General features: G+C 45.4%; 1 protein-coding gene across 1 annotated transcript in view; it reads right to left on the bottom strand.

The window, feature by feature from the left end:
- Nucleotides 1–24,495, bottom strand: part of SYNPO2L (synaptopodin 2 like) — a gene marked incomplete at its 5' end in the record, with an annotated part of 35,926 nt that overhangs the window by 8,601 nt on the left and 2,830 nt on the right. Inside the window, 2 exons of the mRNA XM_084264668.1 lie at nt 11,570–12,231; nt 14,940–15,091. Coding sequence (XP_084120794.1) covers nt 11,570–12,231; nt 14,940–15,091 — 814 coding nt within the window. The remainder of the gene's footprint in view (nt 1–11,569; nt 12,232–14,939; nt 15,092–24,495) is intronic.

Raw genomic sequence — 24,495 nt, 5'->3', positions numbered from 1 at the left:
TGCAGAATATGTAACTTCTGTACCTTGAGAGACTCACAGGAGAATTTCAGGCATCAGGACCTAACAGCTAGGGAGCTGCACCATTCAAAGTGAGCGTGCAGCTCTTCTGGGAGCAGAGTACCATGAAAACACTCAACTCTAGAGTCTGGGCTAGCAAATACTGTCAGAGAAAATATAACAGTAGACAGTCTTGGCTATACCTTCACCAACTCTTGGTCCTGGCACAGCATTAGCATCAATGTACGACTCCCTAGGAATTTGCTCTGAACTGCCCAGTGTTCTGAAGCAGCTGGCAAGTCAGGCCCTCTGGGACCTGGTGCTCACCTTCCTCTTCTCCCTACTTACCTCCTCATCAATGGCTAAAGCACATAACTTTTTATACCAGTCCCCCAAACAGAATAACGAGAATGCTATTCAAGTTACAATCTCCCACAATAGTTTAAGAAAAGAAAAAAAGAGAAGTGTTCCAGAGATAACTTACTGAGTGAAATCAGAATAAGCAAAAGAATAGAAGGAGAGGAGAAGAAAATGGAAAGAGAAGAGAGAAGAGAAGAGAAGAGAAGAGAAGAGAAGAGAAGAGAAGAGAAGAGAAGAGAAGAGAAGAGAAGAGAAGAGAAGAGAAGAGAAGAGAAGAGAAGAGAAGAAGAGGAGAAGAGGACATCTGTACCTGCATAAGGCTGATCCAAGCTTGATAAGGCAGAGTCCAGACCTGGAGAGCTGGGCATGTCACAAAGCCCGTTTAATTCACAACTCCCCATAAACAGAGAGAGAGGCAATGAGAGAGAAGCAAAGCAGTTCCCTGCTGGAGCAGAACCAAAACTCTGAGGTGTCCAAGCCCTTTGCTATCAGCTCCACAAGCCTTTTAAAGCCTCTCTTTTGTTTCATAGGCATTGCTGCTGAAAGCCATGAGGTCACTTTGTCTATTTTTGTCTCCTTAGCTTCATCACTGAGCAGTGTGATGGACATTGTCACCTGGCACTTAAGCACCCTCCTTCTTTCCTCCACCCTGTACTCACTGTGAGAAGAAACTACTCTTTTTTATTTCAAAGTAAGAAAATACATGCTCTCACTGCTTCTGTGGTGCAGTTTTCAGGTTAGAAAACTGCAAGTTTCAGTTAAGTGTTTCCAATGCCTTGATGCCCATCATGTCTATGCTAAAGAGCCCATCAAAGAAATGAGACTAAACATAGTGCTAATGTCCAGCACAGACAGGCAGAGAAACCCACACAGGAGGAAAGCAGCCTCACTTGTCTGAAGCTCTCAGAGAACACCCCAGCTCCAGATAAACATAAGAAAGAGGAGAGACTTTCTTTTCCTGTGCATATCAATTTCCTTGGATGTGTGAGGAGAAACAGTCCATGATGCAGGTTTCTGTTGAGTACCAGGACCACAGAGGAATGGTTTAGTTGAATTAAAATGGTAGAGGCTGTTGCCTGAACCACTGAAGAGAGTGGCTATGCCCAGGGAGGGGCACAGAGTGTTCGAAGGCCAAGGAGTGGTGTTTGGCAGCACCATTCAGATGTCCGGCACTGGAGGCTGAGAGATGTTGAAAGATGAGATGCTGATAGTGAGGACTGAGGTGGACAGAGTGGAAAGGAACAGAGGGTGCTTGGAATCTACAAATCTCTGCAGTTGTGGACTGCTCAGTATCTCCTCACACTTTGTCTAGGTCTCGTCTTACTGACTCTTTCAGTACACAAGCAATAGCTCCTATGAGAGAACCCCAGAGCTGTGGCCAAGAGATGCTCCCCTGTGATTGTGGATGCCCTTGGATCCCTGTAAGTGTTCAGGGCCAGGTTGGATGGGACTTTGGACAACCAGAGCTAGTGGTATCCCTGTCCATGGCAGGGGTTGGAACTAGATGGTCTTTGAGGTCTCTTCAAACCCCAACCAGTCTGTGATTCTATGATTCTCTCTCCCAGCAGTCCTAGCCCTAGCCACACTGGAGCCCCAGACTCAAGCAGACCATCTCCAGTGTTAGTCTCAAAAAGAGGTCTGACCATGCCTGCCATTTGCTGCATGCCAAGAAGGCACCTTGCACAGACAACATTGCTCTAAGAGAGACCTGTCCTGCCTCATACAGAGGTTCCTACAGCAACAGCAATGAAAGCATTGCAGTCTCTTCTCTGATGAGTATTTACACATACAGGGATACAGTCTCTGGGAAAACCTTGCAGAATCTGATATGTATAGTATGCAATTGGAAATGAAAATACAGCTCTGCAGTACAGAAAACATTATTGAGAACATTCAAATTGAATAGATAAAAGAGTAAGCAGAAGGCTAAATTCTGAAATGGGTCATTTCTATAGAAAACTTTTTGCTAACTTGTAAAGAACTTAGTTCTTGTCTGCACTAAATTCTGTTAGAATAATCCACAAAAGGAGAAATTCTATCAAGCAAAGCCTACAAAGATTTTCCCATGAACTCAATTTAACTAAGCTTCTCTGAAGTGACATAAATTACATTACTAATTACAGTAAAGAGGAGTGTAAAAAGTATAAATATTTTCAAGATCAGGCCCTATTAAAACATTTTAAAATATGCTCAGGAAAACTACTGAATAAGCAGGCTTACACAAGGTCAGCCACTGTTTCATGTTCACTAGGAAACCAAAGACCAAATTCTAGAAAACCCATTACTATAGAAAACAAGCACACTGCTAATTTCAGAGATAAAGAGCCTGTTCCTTTGTGGTGACATACTATTTGTCTACTATTTTTTCACATGGCTTCAACTAGAATTTTGTTCTTCCTGCTATTTATGTTAGACAAGGTCATTTTTCCATGGCTAACGCTGCAAATATCTCAGTAAGTCTTTAGAGGCTATAGACATCTCATGCTTTTCATACCTGGAGTCCTTTCAAAATAAGATTTGGATGTATTATATTTGCCTTCTAAGTATTTCCCTGTTGAAAGCTGCAACCTTTCAAGATTCAACCGATGTTCAAATTGCAGAGAGTAAAGCAAAAGAGTGTACATTATTTACTTAAAAGAAGTGGTAAAACTCTTGGGACAGAAAATGTGTTTCTCATTCTTGGCTATTGGCACAGTTCCATCAATCATTACGTAAAACATAGATATGGCTTCAGCTCCAGTTTAGGATGCTGCAAGCTCTGGTTTTAGAAAAGCAGAAGTCCATATTCTCTGCACATGAATCAGCAGCCCACGGGAGAAAAGCATGCCTGCTCATGTTGTAGGGTTTTGACCACTCTTAGCCATTCTGCTTCCATACTGCTAGTGAAGGACTCTGCTGGGCAGGGAGGGTGCAGAGACATTGCTGTGTGAGGCTCATGACATCCTGCTAGAGACTTGCATAGTTTGTTCGCTCAAAAAAAGTCTCCCTCAGCAGAGTGAGAGTTTGCCTTTCCTCCTGAGCTGGATGGAAATGTGTCCTCAGTGCAGAAGATTGCAGACACTGCCAGCTTGCCTGTGCTGACAGCTCCCAGTGGGGCCCTCGATACTCCCTACATAGTCCTCTGCGACCAGACTGCCAAAGGAGAGCTTGCATTTGCCAGGCCAGCACCTGTTGAACGCAGCAGTGAATCTGTCTTTCACAGATTTCCTAAGAAAGGTTTCTGCAGTCATACTGCATGCCTTTTGATCTCACCTGTCTCATGCTAATAGCCTCTGAGCACATTTGCGAATTTTGAGAGTCTGAAGTCACAAAGATACAAAACTCCTACAGCTTTACATGCAAATAGGTGGCTGGACCCCACCGTAGGAAGCAGGAAGCCTGAGTATGTTCTTAATTAAGCACCTGAAGAATACACACAACAGAGAGATTATGAGTTCCCATTTTGGATGTGAGAGACATCAAACAGATTTGCACTTTACTAGACATGAGAGAATAAGATATCAAATACAAGACATAAATTAAAAGGACACCAGGATCTGTTAATTCTGCTGCTCACAAAATTGCTTGATGTCTGACAGCAGGATATCACTGATTCATCTTCTCTTTGTCCTTCAGTGATTCCAGCATCCACTCTCTAGCAATACAGACAAGCATATGCTCACCATCTGTGTCTGTGGACTTGATTAATCCTATAGCACTTGCCATATATTCTTGTTATCCAATTGATTTTAGCCCTTTTCTGCAACCAGTCAAGCTCCTACTACATTTAAATATCCAGCCTTTCATGAGACAACTGTGTATCTTCCATGTCTACTGATTAATTCACAGCAATCTCCACTGAATCTTCAGGCCATCTATTAAAAAATGGCATTATTGCTATTTCCTGCTACTGTTTGTTAGGTACAATACACTCAAGAGAAACAAAAAACATTTTAAACACTTCACTGGCAGGAATTTGCAGTTGAAAAAGCAGATAGGAAAATAATAGTGGTGTGCCTGGGAACACTTTTGATCTCCTCAGTCCATGTAAACCGCCTCCCTCCCCCATGTCCCCCACACACCTGTGTTGCTGAGGGAAGAAAGAGCAGAGAAAAGCTGCAAGGTGTCCCAGACAGGTCCCAGTTCTGAGTAGTAGTAGCAGTTTCGGGGCTGTGGGGTGCTCCACAGCACATACTGCCTGTTCTGTCTAGATGCAGCCAGAGGACACGATCCACTGACAGAAGAGAGGAGGGTTGGGATTTTTAATCATCTGTCTCCTCGTCAGTCATATAACATTGAGGTGGAGAGGACATCTGATTGACATATGTTAGTGTCTAATGCTCCATGGGTGAAAATATAGAGGTACTCCTGTTAGATTCAGAAGCCCAGTGAAACACTACTACCAACTTAGCCAGTTAGCTAATCTGACATCATGAGCCATTAATAGTTATGTTTTCTATTCTATTCTTAGCCAATTGTGCAGTCACCTTACAGTAGTCCTATCTCATCCATATTTCTCTCCTTGGAAAAGTCATGTGGAACTGTATCAGGTATCTTACAGAAGCCAACATATACTGTGTCCACCTTATTTCTTTAGCCATAAAGTTTTATCCTACTGAACAGCTCAAAGACTATCTCTTTTTCCACTTTTTATTACTCCATGTTGTTTCTACTGATAATTTTATTTTCCACAAGAAATACTTCATTCACCTAACTGAGGCTGAACATTTATTTCATTTACTTATCCCCAGAGCCTGTGTCTCTAAGAAGGGTGCTATTCTTGGTCTCTTTCCCTGAGACCTTTCCCATTACTCCAGGGTATTTATCAAGGACTGAGGGCCATTTTGATACAACTTTTCCTAATTCCTTTCATTTCACCTCTACAGAGAATATGATTCAGCCCTGTCCTTTCAGAATAGCCAGCATATCAAGATGTGCTGAATTTACTCACCTCTGCTCCCACTCCTTTTTCTTTGATACAAAGGGCTGGATTCCTGTTTAACATGAGCAGTGAGTACATTGATGACAGTGAAGCTTTATGGATTTCACAACAAACTCATCTCCCTTCCTGTGGTGGATTTAAGTGAAACTGGGAACGATTGCTTGTCAGGTTGACAGTTTTCTCTTTCCTAGCTATAATTTTCTCTCACTTTTGTTGAGCAATGACTCTGTTTTTTAATTACCCCTTGTCAAAGTCCTTTTATGGCTCACCCTTTTATGCCTTCTCCTCCTCCATTGCTATTACTTTGTCTGATTTCAGTGTTGAATCTAAGCAGACTTGCCCAAACCTTGTCAGCAAGTCCCATATCACTTTCAGAACTGAACATTGGACAGGGAGAGGGGTTCCTATTGCCTGGTTGCATTACAATTTCTTTCAAATCAGCCCTCCTGGAACCTAGAAACTATCAATTGGCTAAGACAGTCTATGGGTTTATATATATATATAGCTGTTTCAGTGTGATTATTGCTCTAATCACCTTGAGAACTGAATTACTGGCAACATTTTGGCTCAAGCCCATTGTTCCCCATGAGCCTTACACATCTTAAGCCATTCCAGAAATACAAGTGCAAGGACAGTCTGATAACTTAATGTGTGTGGTGGCATATTCTGAAAAATCACTAGCTGTGGCTCTGCAAGGACCAAGGAAGTGTAAGCACAGAAGAGAACTGCTGACAATGTTTCACCAGCAGCAGGATGATGAATGTCCTCCGACCATGTCCGAGGCACTGTGACCCAGACTCAGAGTCCTTACATTCACAATAACAACATAGGACAGTAATATCTGAGAGTTTAAAGAAGATGCTCAAAGTGATATCTAATATAGTGGAAATATTAGGCTAAAATAGTATATACATTTTCATTGCAGGGATCACATACAGCTTTCCTCCAAAGGATACTTCCTTAATTACTAAGGATCTTTCCCCTCTCAAAGAATATTTTATCCTGCTAGATTTATCTTGAGCTAATACATGTTCAGCTAAATGCATGTCTTTCAAGCAGCAGGGTAGCAGTGAGGTATGAAGGTGAAGCAGAGCAGAGCTCCATCAGCCTTACTGCCAGTGCTGCAACCCACAGCACTTGTATTGAAATGCTGCACGTGAAAGATGCCTGAAGGAATTATACTGGAAGTCTCCAGTGAAAATACCTAAGAAAGTTAGCCAACTACTTGTGACAATTTCTGAGATGGCTCAAGAAGAGGAGAAATTCATCCACACTAGCCAAGACAGACAACAATAGCTTATAATCTCTGTCTCCTGTCCAGTTAGTACATCAACCTGAAAATATCACCTCTGTGCTTTCAATAGAAGAATCTAAACTGAAAACATAAGGCCAAATGCCATATTCAAGCCTAAACCTGGAAGAAGAGGGCTCCAGATGCACAATGTTGCTCTCTCTGTAGTCTTCTTTAATAAATGCCTTCCAAGCTGCAGAGAATTCCAAACTGAATGTTGCTTATTAAGTTGTATATTCTTAAGCAAAGGCATACAACTAGACTGCATGCACCAGTGTGTGTAAATTGATTTCCCAAGTGGAGGGAACTTCCACTTTAATGTGTGCTGAAGTGAAATCTGAGTTTCCATCTACGATTCAATCATGGAGGCTGTCATCCTAATTTTCCTAGTGGTTGGCAGCTCACTGAGTAACAGGGGCCAAGGGTTATTCAGCATTGCTTCATACTGCTAGGAACAGACTTCCTGTAAGATCAATAGTTCAGGCAATTAATTTTCATCTCCCGGTCTGAGCAGAATGCTTCTCTATTCTACTTTAAAGCAGGTAGGATGGGGACAGGTGACTACTGTCCCAAACCATGTGGTCTTCTGGACTGCAGTGAATAGCAAAACCAGTAAGCTAGCCTAACAACCACATCACTGTTATCATTAGAGTCACAACCGTTCAAGTTGAAAGCCAAATAGAAAATGTGGTGCAGGAAGTTCAAAATGCCACGCAGGTACTCTATCTTGTTCACAGCTCCTGAGGTCTATACTGATTGTAACAGGCTTATAGATGGCTGGCTGCACTCACCCTTTCTGCAGAGAAATGTGACTGCAGTCACTCTTAGAAGAGGTAATCTGTATGACCCTCCAATGAATAGGCCACTTATTTATAAGCCTCCTATCTTGTCAAGTGATGCTGCTGTACATCCGCTTTAAACAAGAAGGATTTCCTTTTCTGATATGGAATGTAATAACTCTGATGACTCTGCACAGGCAGCAAGGCCCATATAAAGCAGAGGAGGAAATTTCCCCACCCATTCTTCCCTCCCTTCCCCTACCGTACATGGAGAAGCTCTTGAGTCCTAGGAACTAAAAATAGTCCAGTGGATAAGTTTAAATTGAGATATTTTGAAGCACTTCTTGCACTGACAGAAATTCCTACAGTGTGATAGCAAGTTAAGACTAGACTGCTGTCCTGGTGTGTCTGTCTTCCACTAGCAATTGGTATTTCCAGTTGTGAGAAAGCCTGAGCCCATTCTGGGAGATGATTTAGGATGGGGGTGAAAATACAGTGCACCTCAGAGAGCACAGGTGGCTGAGGAGAAGCAGCCCTGGCTACTGATGGATCCCAAGCCTGTAAGGGTGGGATGAGCAGAGGAGGATCGTGTGGGAGCTATGAGGAACCAAAGATCACTAGCAATTACTTGTGACAACTATAGTCTGATTCTCCCTGCCACAAGCTCCAACTTTCCCCTAACATCCTGAAACTCATCCAGACTTTTTGATTTTTATTTTCTGTATTGTTATCTCCTCCTTTCCTTCTGCACTCTCCAAGAATCACAGAAATCATCTCAGGAAGGGATGTGGCTTGGCCCTTTACAGTGATGACAAACTGAAGCCCTAAAGATCCTGTTTCCCCAGGGATTAATCACCTCTTTAAAAAGTGCAAGTTATTGTTTTAGTGGGAAGGAAACAAATTTGTACTTTTGTTTCTTCAGACTTAGACAAAGTATGGCTATTCACAAGTATGAATGGTCTCCTGTAGTTCATTTAATGTACTGCAAAGAGTCCCTGTTCGCTGGCTGTTCTTTTGACCCACTGAGCAAAACACCAGGGTGCAGAGTAGCCACTAGGCAGCAATAAAGACTGAAGTCCCCTTACTTGTAGGGCAAGTACCCCACATTTGGATGGTGTGGCTCCCTGCACTGCCCCACTGGTCTGCATCAGCAGTGCTCTGAGTGGTTGGTCAGCAGGCATGTCTGAGTCGTGTGTCCCATGGAGGGCTGGGATGATGTATGTGCTTATCCCACAGGCTGGAAAAAATAAGCCAATGCCAATGTGCAAAGAGGGCAGGAACTCTGAAAAAGAGATAGGTCCAAACCTCACTGCAAGGGCTGTTACCTCTCTAAGGAGCAATAAGGCTCTCTGCCTTTACCAGGGAGGAAGAAGTGCACTTCAGCAGCTGACAACATACAAGGCATCCTGAGGTGGTACCATCAGCTGCTGCCCCCTCTTCCCCGTGCTTATTTAGCTCCACCCCACCAATGCACATCCTCCTCTCAGGCTGTTGACAGTTGCATCACACTGTGTTTTGCTCCCAGAGCCAAATCCTTACCGAGTGTAAACAAACGAGCTCTGTTTGCTCCATCGTTATTGTATTGCAAAGCGGGTGTTAGACAGAGGTGTCACCGCTGGCAATTGCCATGTGATTGGTATCTCCTTAGCAAAGCCAGGGAGAGCAGCTGTAGTTGTCAGGAGCTGGTGGAGTTGATGCAAAAAACCCAAAACCGACCTACCAACCAATTACATATTTCTGTTCTTGTACATAGATTTCAGTTATTCATCTAGAAATTTGATATTACTAGATACTCATCTAGAAATGCTATACTTGCAATTTACTTTCCCTGAGGTGCAGGGACAAGTAGGAAAAGGAGAAAGACTGTAGCTTAAAAATGAAAGTTAGAAAGTATGAATGCAAAGGACGAGAGAAATGCCCCCAAAATCAGACAAAAGGTCAGACCAGGCATGAGAAAGGAGTACATTCTACAAAGAAAATGTGAGGAACAATCTAGGTTACAGTCCCAACAAAGGAACTTCTTATGGTGCAGCAGTGGGAGCCGTCATGGAGAAGGCCATGGCAAAGCAAAGGAGAGTGTGCTGAGCAGTTGCACTGGGAATATGTTTAGAGAAGTGGTGCTCTGAAAAGCAGACATCTGATTAGGTAGTCAGAATGGTCCTTAAATATCTATATATCGAGTCCCAGGCTCCTATGACTGATCCTCCAAGTCACCTACTGTCATTAACTCAGATTTTAAACACTTGCCTAGCTTCCAAACCATGAGCTGATTTTGCATTCCTGTTTAGCAAAACCCAGGACTCTCCATGTCCCACATTAGGATACTGTGCAGTGGGTACTGCTACTCAAAGGCAAAGAAACAGAGCTTTAATCTCTGCTTGCTCCGTGGAAGCCTGAAGCAGCAGTGGGAGCTGAACCAGTCCAAGCCCAAATCCTCACCAAAGCTACACCTTTCTGGCAAGAGATGCTGTGCCATGTACTCCCATGCCAATACCTTCTCTGAAGGCAGCCTCCTCACAAAGCCAATGCAGCCTTACAGTCCCACATCCTCCTGTGTTTATTCAAGGTATAGGTGATCCTTAGCTCTGTTCATCACATAATAAACATCATCCACCCCTCTTCCTCTCTTGCTTCCTTCCTTCACAGAGTTACTGGCTGCTGATCATGACTTCTAATGACTTTTAATGGCTGCTGTGCTCCAGCATGATCAGGATGTGGAGTTTTGACTTCACATTTACTGCCAAGATTCCTAGCCCGAGAAAAGGCCAAGCTGGCCATGTGAGTTGCCATCCATGGCAGAGTAACACTTACATAAGGACACCCATAGCCAAACATAAAGAAGAAGGGGGGTGAGCGGTGGAAAGGTAATAGGAGAATAAAATATTACCTCAGTCTGCAGTGCTTCTGGGAACCCTACCTCTAGCTGTCAATAGAATTGCATCACCTTCTGCCATGGGATATTATTTTGCCATCAGAAATGTTCTGCATTAAATACATAGTTTTCCTGGGAGCCTTCTGTACTGACGCTGTCCATGGAAATAAGTCTTGATGTAAAGCAATTGCTCATGCACTGCTAGGACTATCAGGTGGCAGGGAGCAGCTGAACATGCCTTTCTCAACATTCACCTCATGCTTGTACATTATTCAAAGGGGGAAAAAATAGCTTCCTCTTCAGAGAGGCTGAAATTGCTACTTTCTTTGCTGTCCTAAGGAAAGTGATTGGTAAAGACTAGGAAGAAATAGTACAAGGCACCAGGTCAGTTGTGCTGCCTAGCTGAGTCAGACATAAGGGGCCCAACTGAGTCTGTCCTCTCAACATAGGACAGAGCACTATGACAGTACCCTGTCTAATAGAAGCAGCCTAATTTTGAAAGGTACCTGTATAGGATCCCCTAGGCAGGAACATTTAGCCCAAGGAAAAGAGAAAAGAGAGGCTTAACAATTGCCTTGCAGTATTATCTGGCCTGCTGAAAAATGTCTAGTTTTTGGAGCAGAGAATCAGAATCTGTGTCATTCAGTCTAGTAACTTTTCTGTGTCTTCATTTCCCAGCCTGTCCCCTGGCTAAGTCAATGCAGACAAGTCTCTCCCTGAGCTTGACAGGGTGAGAGATACAAATGGGCTACTGACAATATTTTGTTAGGGTTATGCTGACTGAAAATTAGCTATACCTAATCCTTAATCATGTGAAATGCCACATGCCTCTGTGCCCATGGAGAGTTGAGCTGAACAGAGGGCTCCTTGGGAACCCCTGAGAATGAGCACCCTGTGCTTGGACACACAGATAGCTAAGGAGCACACCGAGCTGCTGTGAGATCTCTGAAAGGCCAGGCCTGAAAAATCTAATCCCCAACTTCTTTCCTCACACTGTCAAGTCGTCTGAGTCTTCTTCAGCCTAGAGTGTTAAAGAAACCAATGACCTCCACCTACTTTCCAGCATACAGAGGTGCTGGAGCACAGCTGGTTGTGTGGCTGAAGTTTCTACAAGTAACTCCTACATCCAGACCCTTTTCTCCCACCTGTTCCTTGGGACATCCTGGATGAAGTAACCTCCAGTACCAAAGCTGCAATAGGAAGCCCCAGACCCTACAGGTCTGACTTGGCTCTGCTTCTTCCCAAGCTAGAAGACCTAACCCACTTGATATATGCAGAAATGAGGCTTTTGGGAGGAGATCCAGCATAGAAAGAGGGCATGGGTGAGTGGCAGGGTGCAAAGGACTTACTGGCCTGCTTGGCTTTCTCTGCGTATGTGGTAGTTAGGTCTTCATCAACCGGGTGCTCCACTGGACCCACCATGGGGATGAGATGGCGTTCTGCTCGGATAGCCTTGGTGGCATGGGGCAAGAGCATCGCCTCTGGAGAAGGCTCCCGTCCCTCTGTTGATGGTGGCTGCAGCTGTCCCTCACTCTCTGAAAAGGGAGTGTCTGTGCGGCTGCCAGGCAGGCAGGCAATCTCTCTCTTGGCCACCCCGCTGGAGCTGGCCACCTCAGGTCCACCCTGCACAGCAGCCTCTGGCATGCTCTCATAGCCGCTCTGTTCGGACAGGGACACCTCGTCCTGAGGCGCATCCACCTTACTGTTGGTGCTGTCAGGTGGGGAGCGCGGGCTCTTCTTGCGTGCCCGGCGGTGCTTCTCCTGGGCCACATTGTCGGCATCGCTGTCTGTCTCACCATAGTAGGCCTCGCTGTCTGGCGGGGAGGTAAGGCTCTCCAGGTGCCGCTGTGCCCGCCGTGGCTGCGAGGGCTGTGTGGTGGCTGGGGCTCCTGCTGGTTCAGAGCTGAGTAGCTGTGCTGGGGGGCTGAGTGGGGAAGGTGGGGAGAGCACTCGCTGCCCTGGAGATGGGGAGCGCTGGAGCCGTGGGCCAATCTGGTCCCCACCAACTATCCTGCGGGAAGAAGGAAAAGCAATGAGTGAGGTCTTGTTGGGTGGGCTGAGCTGGAAGGAATCCTCCACACATGAGAGAGGTGTAAGGTTTGAGCCGCTGTTTCAGGTGTCTTTCAGGTGGTACAGGCACCTGAAATGCAGATGCCAAGGGCAGGCATCAGCTATGTGCTTTCATCCCAGTTTTCTGCTTCACGACTCTTTAAAAACTGGGTGTTAAAACACTTGAAAATCAGAATGCCCTGAAAGCATATAACTGCAAGTCAGCTTAACTCGCTCCCCAGGCATTTCTCCTGTGGAGGTGAATCCTGCATAGCAAACATTCCCCAGGACAGTGGGACATACCCCTACAGTCTGCTGGTTGCCAGGGGAAGATGGGTGCCTCAGCCACCAAACTGGTGGCTGGGAGCTGGGGCTGGGTCATGGAGCTATGTCAGCTCTGTGGATCCCATAACTCCCAAACTGTTTTAGTTCAGAGTGGGCTCCAAACAAAGAACTCAGAGCTGTTTCTTTGCACTGACCTCTACATGGGAGAATAGAAAATACTTAGGAGAAAAAGGCCCAAGTGTTTTTTGGAGGTATGTCTCTGCTATCCACCACCCTGATGTGTGGCCTGCTCACTGTAGGACTGCTCTGCAAGCAAGCTACCCCTGCCTGGGTTTTGACGACTGTACTGCAGTCATGCAAGCCAGCCCAATCTATGGCGGCATTCACTTTTGGCTTAGACATAGCAACTTCTAGCCGGTGTGTCAGCTGGAAGATAACTAGAGCAGAGGCAGGGCACACTGGGACAGTCAGCCCGATTGCTGGTTGCCAGAGAGACAGAGAACTGGCTATGCTGATGGAAAAAGCGCTGGCTCTGTTCTACCTCTCCTCAAAGTGAGTCTGGATTTTGATGGTACTTGGACACCAGACCACACAGACTGAGAAGGGAACTTCTTCCTTCCCATGCCAAAGTCACCAGGGTTTGTCAGAGTTACAAAGGAGCCCTAAGCGTTTGCCTTCTGAGCATGCATACCAGGAAGCCAGGCAGAGATCATTGCCTCTGTAAAGCTGTGAGATTCATGATTTGGATTGCAAATATGAACCGTGAAAAACTTATACTCATGTCAGAGGGAAACCTTTGGAAGCTAAGGGTGAGACAATTCCTCTGACAGTTTATTTTTTTAATAATATTTGCTATTATGAACTCTCACTAGGGAGCACATTCAAAGCTACCCAAGCGAAACAGCAGTCCTTTCTCTTCTTTATTCAACCAGATAACTGAAAAGCATTACCATTTGTAACCCAGTTTCCCTTGTTCTGCATTGTCAGGTCACATTCTCTCTCCCTTTCTCACTTTCTCTCTCTTCACCCATGTCCCACACTGACAGAAATATATCCTATGACCTGGCATACTCCAGTCATCCAGCTCCCTCTCCTTTCTGAACAGGACTGATTGGTGTTTGCTCTGGGAACGTAAATATGAAGTGGGAATAGAGATGTGATCAGAAAGCAATATTTGATGAGTTCTACTGGTTACATTATTTCCAAACCATCTGATGTTTGTTCTGGGAGAGCTGCAAGAAGCCTGCCTTTGTCACTTTGCTAATTCAAAGTGTGCTGATTCTGGCCCATTGGAATTTGCCCAGGCACCTGTTGGCTGCAGATAGGCTCCAATGGGGTGAGACAAGGCCTTGGCAATGGACCAGGAGCTATTCTGGACACCTTGTGCAAGGCTCACTCATCCCACTTAATCACATCTAGAGTATAGGATGAGCACATCAGAAGGCACCGGTGCTTTCCCTAAAGCCAAGGGGGAGATCCTACATGCTCAGGCTTTCCTTCTGCAAGTGCTGCCCACCTCTGCCCCTGCTTTACAGACACCAGCAACCAGGAGAGCTCTCCCTCCCCACTGCTCACAATGCTCCGTCTTTTCAGGGCTGTAGAAAATCACATCTCCAAGACCCCTTCACCCTTCAGTGACTTCTGTTTTGGCAGTCTGGACCATCTGGGACCTCATGCACCTTGCTGCCTTTGTCTTAAAATGATTGATTTACAGCTTGTGCCTCATCCAGCATGTGCTGAGGCATGGGTTAGCTTAGCACAGGTAGAACCAAGGACATTACTGGAAACATTTTTGTGCTTACATTTGAGCCTGGTCTCCAGTATTCTGCTGGATTGGAGACTGCAAAAGAGACTTTTTCCAGTAAAAAAGGACTCAGCTACACACTTCTTATTGTTGTGGAAGTCAGGTCACACCCTGTCAGACTAGAATGCTTTGCTGTAGGAAATACTCGATAATTTTGTCGTGGCTCAATTACCCAATGTGTAGTCAAATGCATTTCTACAGTACAGTTATTCACCCAGAATGAACCAGAGTCTCTGTTAATTGCTGAGGTGAAGTGTCCTACGGAATTTGCTTGCTTGGAGCCTGAATTGCTCGCTCTCTGCAGCACAGCCCTGAAACTGCAAACATTGTCTTCCAGCCTGAGGGGCAGGGGTGTGAACCTCTGGGGTCCTTCCAGTCCAGGGCCAGGCACTCTGGAAAGCGCTAGAGACAGTGTAAAAATGGCCACACGTTAGCCGTGGTAAAGTGCTCCTAGCACACCTTGCAGTATGGGGAAACCAAAGGCTTTGGGGCTGCCTCCTTTCTGCGGCGCGTGGGTAGCTGCCGCGCCGAGCTGCCCTGCTGCCTGCACGGCCGCCGCACGGCGCGTGGGAGCAGCTTACCTTTTCACGCGGATGCTGAGCGTGCCATTGGAGGAGTCGATGATCTGCATGGCAGTAGCGTGGGAGAGGCCAGCGCACGACTTCCCATTGATAGACACGAGCACGTCATTCTCCCACAGGCCTCCGCGGCACGCTTTGCTTCTCTTCCGGATCTGCAAAAGCAGGAGAGAGAGAACAGAGGTGAAGGGAAGAACAGTGACTATTTAGTTCAGTTGTTTGTCTCCTGCTTGCCCTTTTATTGCTCTGTCCCTGACAGAATAAAATAAGGCCTAAAACTACTCTGCTGCCAGGGTGGAGGATGATGCTTTTGGGTGAGCATCAGCTGTGCCTTTCAGTCTCTGTATTGCTGTTAATTCCAAGAGTCACTCTGCTGGGCACAGGCCTGACCTGATCACCAATCCAATTTGAGTCACTGATTGTAGATTAAAGACTCAGGATTGCCTACACACTCTTTCTCAGGTTGCCCAGAGAAACTGTGAATGCACCTGGATCCCTGGCAGTGTTCAAGGCCAGGTTGGATGGGGCTTTGGGCAACCTGGTCTAGCGGATAGTATCCCTTCCCATGACCACAAGGGTGTAGGTGGAACTAGATGGCCTTTAAGGTCCCTTTCAACCCAAACCAGTAAGTGATTCTGTGGTTTTGGGATTCTCCTCTCATTCTCTATCTCTATCTGGAACTACTTTCAGACTATCCTTGTACATGGCTGTGTCCCCTGTACGCCCCTACTGTGCTTTCTTGCTATGATTCCTGACACTCACACCGAAGCCCTGCAGGTACCAGCCTTGTGGAAGATGGCACTAGGAAGAGGTGGTGGCTCTGAGGCACTTCTTGCTGCCAAGCACTCCTGCTCTGAGGGCTTTGGCCAATGTGTTTCTGGGCATCTGCACTAGGCCGTATGGTGTCCTGTTACACAAATGTGAACTTGGAGTAAATCTTTAGCCTTAACAGGAGCTGTGCAGGATATGCATTGCTGTATCTGGAGCCTGTCTTTAGTTCCAGGCTAGTTCTTAGATCTGGCTCTTATGGCCATCTTACCCTAAGTGTTTCCTCTCCCTTTTGTTCCATCATCTGTCAGTTAAGCTTCTTACTAAATTTCCTAAAGCTGTCTAGCCTTTCTGTTTGGGTAAGCAAGCAAACCAAATGCCCACTCAGCCCAAAACTACAGACCTCTTCCATATAGGCAAGCAGTGGGATAGTCTGGTAGGACAGCCTGCCACTCACAATGCACTCATTTTGCACATAAAAGAACAGACAGGCAAAAACACTGGGTCAGGGCAAATAAGGGTCAAGGTAGTAATACACTGGATTTGTAGATACTTCTAGAATATTTCTCCAGGTCTTGCAGTTAAGTGAAAGACAAATCAGTGCAGAACTGTTTAACAGAGGGTGTGGTGAACAACCTGTGGCAGATCCCTGCAGAGAGGTAATACACAGCAGGGCACCTGCTCCTATACCATACGGCCTTGCTGCTCGAGCAACCAGACTCAGCTATAAATTGTACAAGTGACTTTGCCCACACAGCCGTGGCAGCACCTGGAAGGGGAAGTGGATGTGGGGGGATTGCTGTCCTGTCATTGTTCTCGCAGGGGCAGTAGAGGAGCAGGAAAGGAGAGGTGAAGCCCTGAAGAGGTGGCTGGCTGGTCTCAGGGTCCAGGGCTCAGCCCTGCTGGCTCATATTGAGCAAGCAGGAGCTGTGCTCCTCTCTGGTCAGCCTGTCAGCAGGATTGAGAGGTGTTGGGGAAGAAGATGGAAAGAGGAGGGCTATGCTCCAAGTTGTTTGTGTGTTTGCTGGCACTTTATCACTCTGTAGCCTCTCGAGCTTGACCCCAAATTTTCCCTGTGTGCTTAAAATAGGGACTGGCTCGTCCCAGCTGCCACATCCATCAGCCTCTGTCATTTTAGTCCTTTATCTCCCTCGTTGTTAATATAAGCCTGGAACGAGAACATGTGGGTCTGTAATGAACTACTGCCCAAGAACCACTTTTCTGCTATTACAATATAAATCGTGCTTCCTGATACTCCCTCAAGGTGCAGCTGTTAACTGAGAAGAGATAGCAGACACACTTCCCAGTGCTGCCTACTGAGACAGCAGCTAATGCAGAGAGTTAGAAAGTTGAAGAGAGGTTAGAAGGAGGGTGTCCTGGTATTCCCAAAAAGGCCAACTGCTTTTCCATGGCCAAGTGCTTGGTACTCAGCACTGGAGGGAACACACTTGCTGAGTATCTCTCCCAATTATGGAGTGAAGGGTCTGGGGTTAAAGACTGTCAGCAGGTGCTTAGAGCATTCCTCACGTCCCATCTTACTCCCCCATGCTCACTGAAACCAACTGGATGTGGGCTGGTGACCACCCAGAACAGAGCCAGTAAGCTCTCTGCAATCCTCTGGTCACACCGTGGTGCAGGTCTTTGCAGACAAGTGTTTGGGATTCCCAGGCAGGGAGGGTCAGGCTGCCTGCTGCTGCTTCAGGCACCTCTAGATCAGAGTAGGCTGGTGGGACACAAGTTGCCCTATGTGGGTTGAGAAATGTAAGCAGGCGATGCATTTCTTTTATGGTTAGTAAAGGTGCTGGCTCTGGCTTGATCTGTGCTCAGATTTTACCAGAGCGACAGAAAGCCCACACAATAAAGCACCTGTTAACCTCTGCTGTTACCTCTGCTGTTGCAGGAGCCTGAAAACTAGTTTTCTAATGCAGGAGAGGACTTGTCCCTCTCTACATTCCTCTTTGAGAAAAGATGACCAGGTCTCTTTCAGCACAGGAGGAGACCTACAGAGTCTGAAAATAGCACATAAATGTTCCTGGCTGCCAGTCTTCCACAGGTTTATAAACCTCTCCCAGGAAGTCTATGGCTGCTTCCCAGGGGCAGAGGGAAACAAACTGTTCACAGCTTCATTATGACAAACCCCTATCTCACTGCATTTTCCAAGGAGGAAAGCAAAGGGGTTAAATGCAGAAGAGGATTGTGTAGGGACAGAAGGAAGAAAGGACGTCACACAGAAAGGACAGAACTTAATCCACAATCGTGACAGCAGGTTGCACTGTACCGGAGGCTGGAGAGCCTCTGGACAGCGACCAGCACAAGCCGGCCAGTTTTTATCTGTCTGCCAGCACGTTGCTGTGCAGACCTTTAATGACAACCCCTAGCCTGCATGTCTGGCTCACAGCAAGGGCAGCACCTCTGAAGGCCCAGGCCAGGGCGGCTGCCCAGTCCGAAAGCCTGGCTGGCTGGCAGCCCACACTGAAGGTCAGGCTGCCCTCTCCGGCTCAGCCATTTGCTCCCCATGTCCAAAAGATGCCCTCTCCTGGACACCCAGTGAGCCACATGAAGCCCCACTTAGGCTGCAGACAGATTGAAAGGTGTCACCCAGCAGCTATTCTGAAGAGATGGGAAAGGATGGGAAAACCAGCATTTCAGAGAGAAAGCCTCTCTTCTTCATGTAGCAGATCCCTGGAGACCTTTCTTGTGCCAGATGCAACACCGAAGGACTCTGACAAGTGGTCGGGGTAGCCCTAGACCAGACCCCTGCAGCACTGCCCTGTCCGATCTCCTAGCACACTGTGAGGATTGACCCCTACTTTTGGGGAGAGAGGGAACACCCTAAATTCTCTGAGCCTCTTGTAACTAACTGCCTCGTTACACTTTCTGCTCTGTGGCTTAGCGGACATGGTCCCCCATGGCATACCTTGGCTTACATGGGGGGAATGTCCTGTTCAGATTTCAGCTGGGTTCAGGGAATCCCAGTTTCTGGGCCTTGCTGATTTATGCTATTGGAAATACAAATCAGTGTGGAAAACTGGAACTAAAAAGTAATGAAACACATTTAGTCAGAAGATTGTCCATGGACTGCCCTCTCAACAGGACTTCTGCTGTGAGAAAAGAGCTCTTATTGGAGAAGGTTGTCTGCAGCACCTAGGTGCATATGTGCATGTTTTCTGTCAGTACTTTGCCCTCTTCTTCTCCTTAATCATACAGAATCAGACAGGAGGGGAAAGTACAGAAGCAACTGGGAGGGGGGGGAAGAAAAACGATGAAGGCAACAAATGAGGAAGAAAGGAAGGAAAAAACAAAGGTGTTGAAGGGAAGCCAGTGCTAGGAGAAGCCAGGAAAGCCAAGGCTGGGATGAAGCTTTAACACTACAGTACAAATTTCCTTGCACAGCCCTGGGTAGACAAAAGAACTTGCTGATTATTGGTTGAGTTGGGGAATTCGCCCACATTTTGGGAACAGAATGCAAGAGATGAGGGGTCAGATGCAATTTGGCAGCATCTGTCCTTCAGTAGGGACTATATTTAGATAGTGGTATGTGGGGGGTGAACACACACTGGGATACTAAGAATAGACTAATCCTGATAGTAGTTCAGTGGCTTCACATCTTGCCTGAGTACAGCCCAGGGAACCTGTTGTGAAACTTTGCAACCACCCTCCCTGCTGGCCAGCACCACTTCTTTGTAGGAAAGGAAATACGCTGTGGGTAATCAGAAGTGGTCTGCAGGGCCTTTCAGGATTCAGTTGTAATAGATTCATGCCATCTCCCCTGTTGCCTCCCCTCAAGGCACCTCCCACCTCCCCTCATTGAGACAGCTCAGCCTATAAAGTAGGAAGACAAATTACTTTATCAGTCTTCCCCTAATCCCCTAAAATCTTTCCAGCAGCAACCTAGCAAATTCAGGCCAAGTCAGAGTTGTATACTGAATGCAATTCATCCTCCCATCCAGTGTCCCTTCCACTCTCTGACTGCATCTTTCATCACACAGCTGTCCCCTTCCCACAACAGCTACAATGCCGTGGGGCCCAACACTCCATGGCAACCTGACAGTGCTTAAATTTCCTTCCCAGACTTATGTGAAATGTAGTCCTGTCACAGGGTTCCCATGGAGAGGTAAGAACTGCCTTGTTGCAGTATAAAGCAGTATAAAGCGTTACCAAAAGGGAATAAACTCGGACAGGAGCCAACCCACGTTTGGGTCTGCTCCTCCCAGAACTTCCTGCTCAGATGAACCACAAATGCAGTCGTTGCTAGATGGAAGAGCACAGACAAACACCCTCCCCCTCTTCTTTCTGAATATCTGTGTTGACATCATGTTGGCTACTGGAACATGATGTTTTTCCTCCAGGGCCTAATCCTTACGCGTGCAAGGAAGGATACCCCTGCGGCTGAAGCACTAGAGTGGGATTCAGGAGAACTGGATGATGTTTTGGGTCACCTTGAAGAAAGCACTCAGACTGTGAGCCATAAATGTCAGAAGTCTGAAAATCAGGACATTTTTCAACAGTCTTTTGCTCTGGCTCTTAAATTTTCTTTGTCTCAGCTGCCCACCTGAACAGAGAGATCCAGTGTGATACTTTTTCATCTATTAAGTATGTGAATAACATCACATCTTCATGGCAATGCCATATTTTTATAGAAAGTAATTTTACAGGAGAATATTTACTCTAATCCATTATAATTACACTAACCATTGCAATTACATTTCTCTATTTAGTTCAAATAACATCCTGACTAAACATTGCATTCCTGTTTAAGAGGTGACCCCTCAGTAAAGTAGGTCCAGCATCTCTGCAGACCTGCTTCACAGGTCATCTGTAGTGAATTTAAAGATGAAGCTTGGTAGAGGCAAAGGATGCTGGTGCTGGCCAACCCATTAAGTGCATACATGACTACTGTAATATTTTACCACTTAGAGTATATTGGTGAGGGGATATTGCTGTCCCAGTGTGGGAAAGAGAACAATTTTGGTGCACAAGGCTTAATTCAAATTTATAACAGTGGGGTACAAGCTGATAAAAAACAAATGCAAGCAATTGGGGGGGGGGGGGGGTGTGTGTTCTAGTTTTCTTTCTCTGTTGAAACAAAGTGCCTTAAAAAAAACATTTTGTTGTGATGATATAAGTGGGGGGGGGGGGGGGGGAGGGAAAACCAATTACAAAAAAATCACGTTCTTTGCCTAAGCAAAATGTTTAGCACAAGGCATGTCACTTGGAACAGAATCACAGAATTGCAAGACTGGGAAAGACCTCTAAGATCATCAAGTCCAACCGTTCCTGTCCCATAATAAACCATATCCCTAAGTACCTGATCTATTCTTTTTTTAAACACATCCAGGGATGGCGACTCAACCCCCTGCTTGGGCAGCCTCTTCCAGGCAAATAAGTAACAAGTAACTACCCTGAGTTTGCTGTAGATAGATAAAAAGAGGCTTCATCTCCATGGCCTTTTGTTATATGATGGGAGCTGAAAAGTGAGTGAAGTGTAATACCAGTGACAAGGAATAATGCTCCATGTACTAGAATAGATCCTGGAAGTACTTGAGAAGCATTTTACTCTCAACAGAGTGAAGAGCAGGATATCGAGGGAGGTCTATATGAAGCCAGGATTCAGAGGGAACAGATATGTTTGTCAAAAAGCAGGAGTCCCAGTGCTCACATCTACTGCAGGGACAAAGGGAATGGAGTGGTGAGAAGAATGTGCTTGCATATGTCCCATGTAGGTCTTTCTATAGAGGGTCATCCTTGCTCCTTTTGACACAAACATTTTAGGCTAAAAATCTAAGGGAATTAGAGCTCATATGCAAATCTAGCCACCAAAATGTGTCTTTACAGGGACAGGCACTGAATGGAGACAGAAGTAAGAGAACCTGGAACACAGGGCAGAATCACACAGTCGTTGCCTCAGTCCTCCAGAACAAGGAAGCTAGCCTGTGGGTCACAGGGACCAGTGGCAGGACATACAGACAGCAAGGGTGTCTGGCAGAGAAAACAGTAGAAACAGTGAACTGTCAGCCAAGAAATATATGGGAGAAAGTGGGGATTTGTGAGAAAGAGGTAAAAAGGAGGCTGTTATCAACTGCTCTTAAATGACAGAACAAATCTTGGTGTTAGAAGCTGCACATTGCTGTGTCAGTGCTTCCCCTACAGTTCATTCCATTGCTGCAGAGTGTATGTACAGAACTGGGAACTGAAAGGAGCCTCTTGAGTTACCAAGGCCAATCCCCTGTTGTTTCAGATGCCGTACTGTTTACTCCAGTTCATAAACTGGTTGCAAAGGATTTTCAGTTCTTTTTCTAGATTGGAAAGTTATTGCTGAACCTCCCTGGTTAGTCATTTTGTGCACACTTGACCAGTGAAAGCGCTGTCCTGTATTTGACCAGTAGGGTTGGTATTTGCCCAACATGTATTTGTAGACAGCAACCACATCTTTCAATCTTTTGCTAGGTGAAGGAACCCTTCTCCCCTCCCCTCCTTTTCTATAGCTGCTCTACTGTGAATTAATTTTTCTTGAAAGTGTCTGGCTTCACAGGTGTGGTATTTCCAGTGAATCCCCATTTGTGCCTTAGTCAGTAACATCAGTACCTTCCTATCTCAGTTGGATATAGCTACCCAAGGCTCATTTGGTTATGCTTGCCTTTTTTTTCAGAGATGCATCACTCTGATGGCTCATTATCCTCTTGTGATGCCCTAACACTCCCAGGTCTTTCTCCTCTATCAGTACAAGCTGGAAAGCCTCTGGTTTCACTCACTTCTTCAGTATTACTCATGCACCAGACTATGCTGAAGGGTGAAGTGCCTTCTTTGCCTTGTGTAGCAAGTAACTGGGTTTCCCTCTTGTAGAATAAATGCTGTTTTGTAGCAGGATGGATAAAGGCAGCTTTGCCTGCACTTGCACCTTAAAGCTGCCCTGTTCATCTTCATAAAAACTGTTTCCCTACGTTCCATGTTATGTTTCTATTTTGGTTGATTATGGGCTTAATGCTTATGTCCTATCTTATGACTTTTCTCAGACTAGCTATTTTACATTTTATTTAATTTCAGGTGCATTTGATACACAGATCCTTATTGCAAAGAAATCCTCCAGGACCCCGATGGCATTGTTCCCCCTAATCTCTTTTTCAGCATGGTTGAACCTTCTCATCAATTACAGCTTCTCCTTGCAAGGAATGCTGTATATGTCAGGACCAAGTACTTTTCCCTCAGCCTTTCTAAAATAAAAAAATCTATGGATCCTTTCTGTTTCTTCCTTTTTTGCTTGCTTGCTTTCTTTCCTGATGACTGTCTGGCCAAAGACTTGTGTTGGCCTGTACACCACAGCTACTGACCTACATCAAATCAGGTTTATTTTGGTAAGGGGCAGTGTAAAATTCCACTATACTTCATCTGTTTCACTGGGTAAAAGATTCACTAGGAATCACAGTAATCCAAGTATGAACAGTAGTTTGATTTCATTGAAAAGGACATTGCTGTAACTAAGAAAAAACCCAGAGATTTTCCTTTCTGGGTTCTTTATTTTCACCTCCCCCTTTTTTTTCCTCTTGTTGTCCATATTCCAATCCTTCATAATTTGTGCAGAATTATTCATGTCCTCTGTTGATGTTTGATCCTGCTGTGTATCTGCCTGCTGAGCATATCAATGTCTGCTCTCTTTCAGCTAATTCATTACTGAGTTGATATTTTAATACAACCCTAATTTAAAAATCATCTATTCTTTCTCCCCAGACACGAATAATTTTCTTTTGCTTCTTTTGTCTCACCCTTCACTCTTACAGTATCTGAATTTGTATGGTACCCTTTTCATACACACATCAGTAAGGTATCCTTCATAGGCACATCTGACATTTTTAGCACCCAGACACTGTAAATGATTGTTTGGGTGGAACAAAATAGTCAGTACATGCTCTTGTAGGTGAGTTTAAGATGAAAAGAATAGAAATTTGCAGTTACAGTCTGGAACCACACAGTCAGTTTGCATTATTACTAGCATTTCAGTCTTGTTTATGTTACTTAAATTGGAGCTTTTCCTTAATATCCACTGGGCACTGCTGGACAAAGGAATGTGGGTTTCCCTTATCCCGAGGCAGGCAGAGCTGATTTGGCTCTGTAGTGTTATTTCAACATGAGGCTAGTTATGTATGACCCAAGATACTGTCCACAAGGTATATAACTCCAGCATCTTGCTCTATGCAACTCATGGGGAGTCAGTTGGCACAGAAACTCTGTGGTAGCTGGATTCAGCACGTGAAGATCGAGCTGGTTTTCTACCCCTTTGTGTTGGCTGGACTGATGTTTAGAATTGATCCCTTTATTTGTCAAATTATTTAAACTACAGCTATGCATCCTTTCAGTTTGTAGAAAAATGGGTTCACACCCCACGTCCAACATGTTAATTTCGTTGTGGCCAGTTGAATACTTTGTGCTAGAAAAGATGTTTTAAGATGCATATGTTCACTGTACATTCTGAGTTAGCTGCAACTTCAGAAAAGTAATTGAAGACATCTTTGTGAACAGCTTATAACAGAACAGTCCAACAGAGGCCCACCAATGTATTTGAAGAGCATAAAGGATAATGCTGAAAACTTCCTAATGTCATGAATACCATCTTGTCTCAAAAAACCAAAAAGCATGCAGCAGATTCAAAGGATTTTCAGGGGGGAAAAAATACCTGGAGCAATTGATTTTATCATAATCTCCTTATAGAGAAACAATAAAAAGATGATGATGATGATGTAACCTTTGAAAGAAGAAAGGCAGGAAGACCTGTGACTGCATAAATTAATCATGTAAG

This window comes from Gallinula chloropus, assembly GCF_964237585.1.
Source record: "Gallinula chloropus genome assembly, chromosome: 5".
In the NCBI taxonomy this organism is placed as follows: Eukaryota; Metazoa; Chordata; class Aves; order Gruiformes; family Rallidae; genus Gallinula; species Gallinula chloropus.
This window is presented reverse-complemented; position numbering and strand designations above follow the sequence as displayed.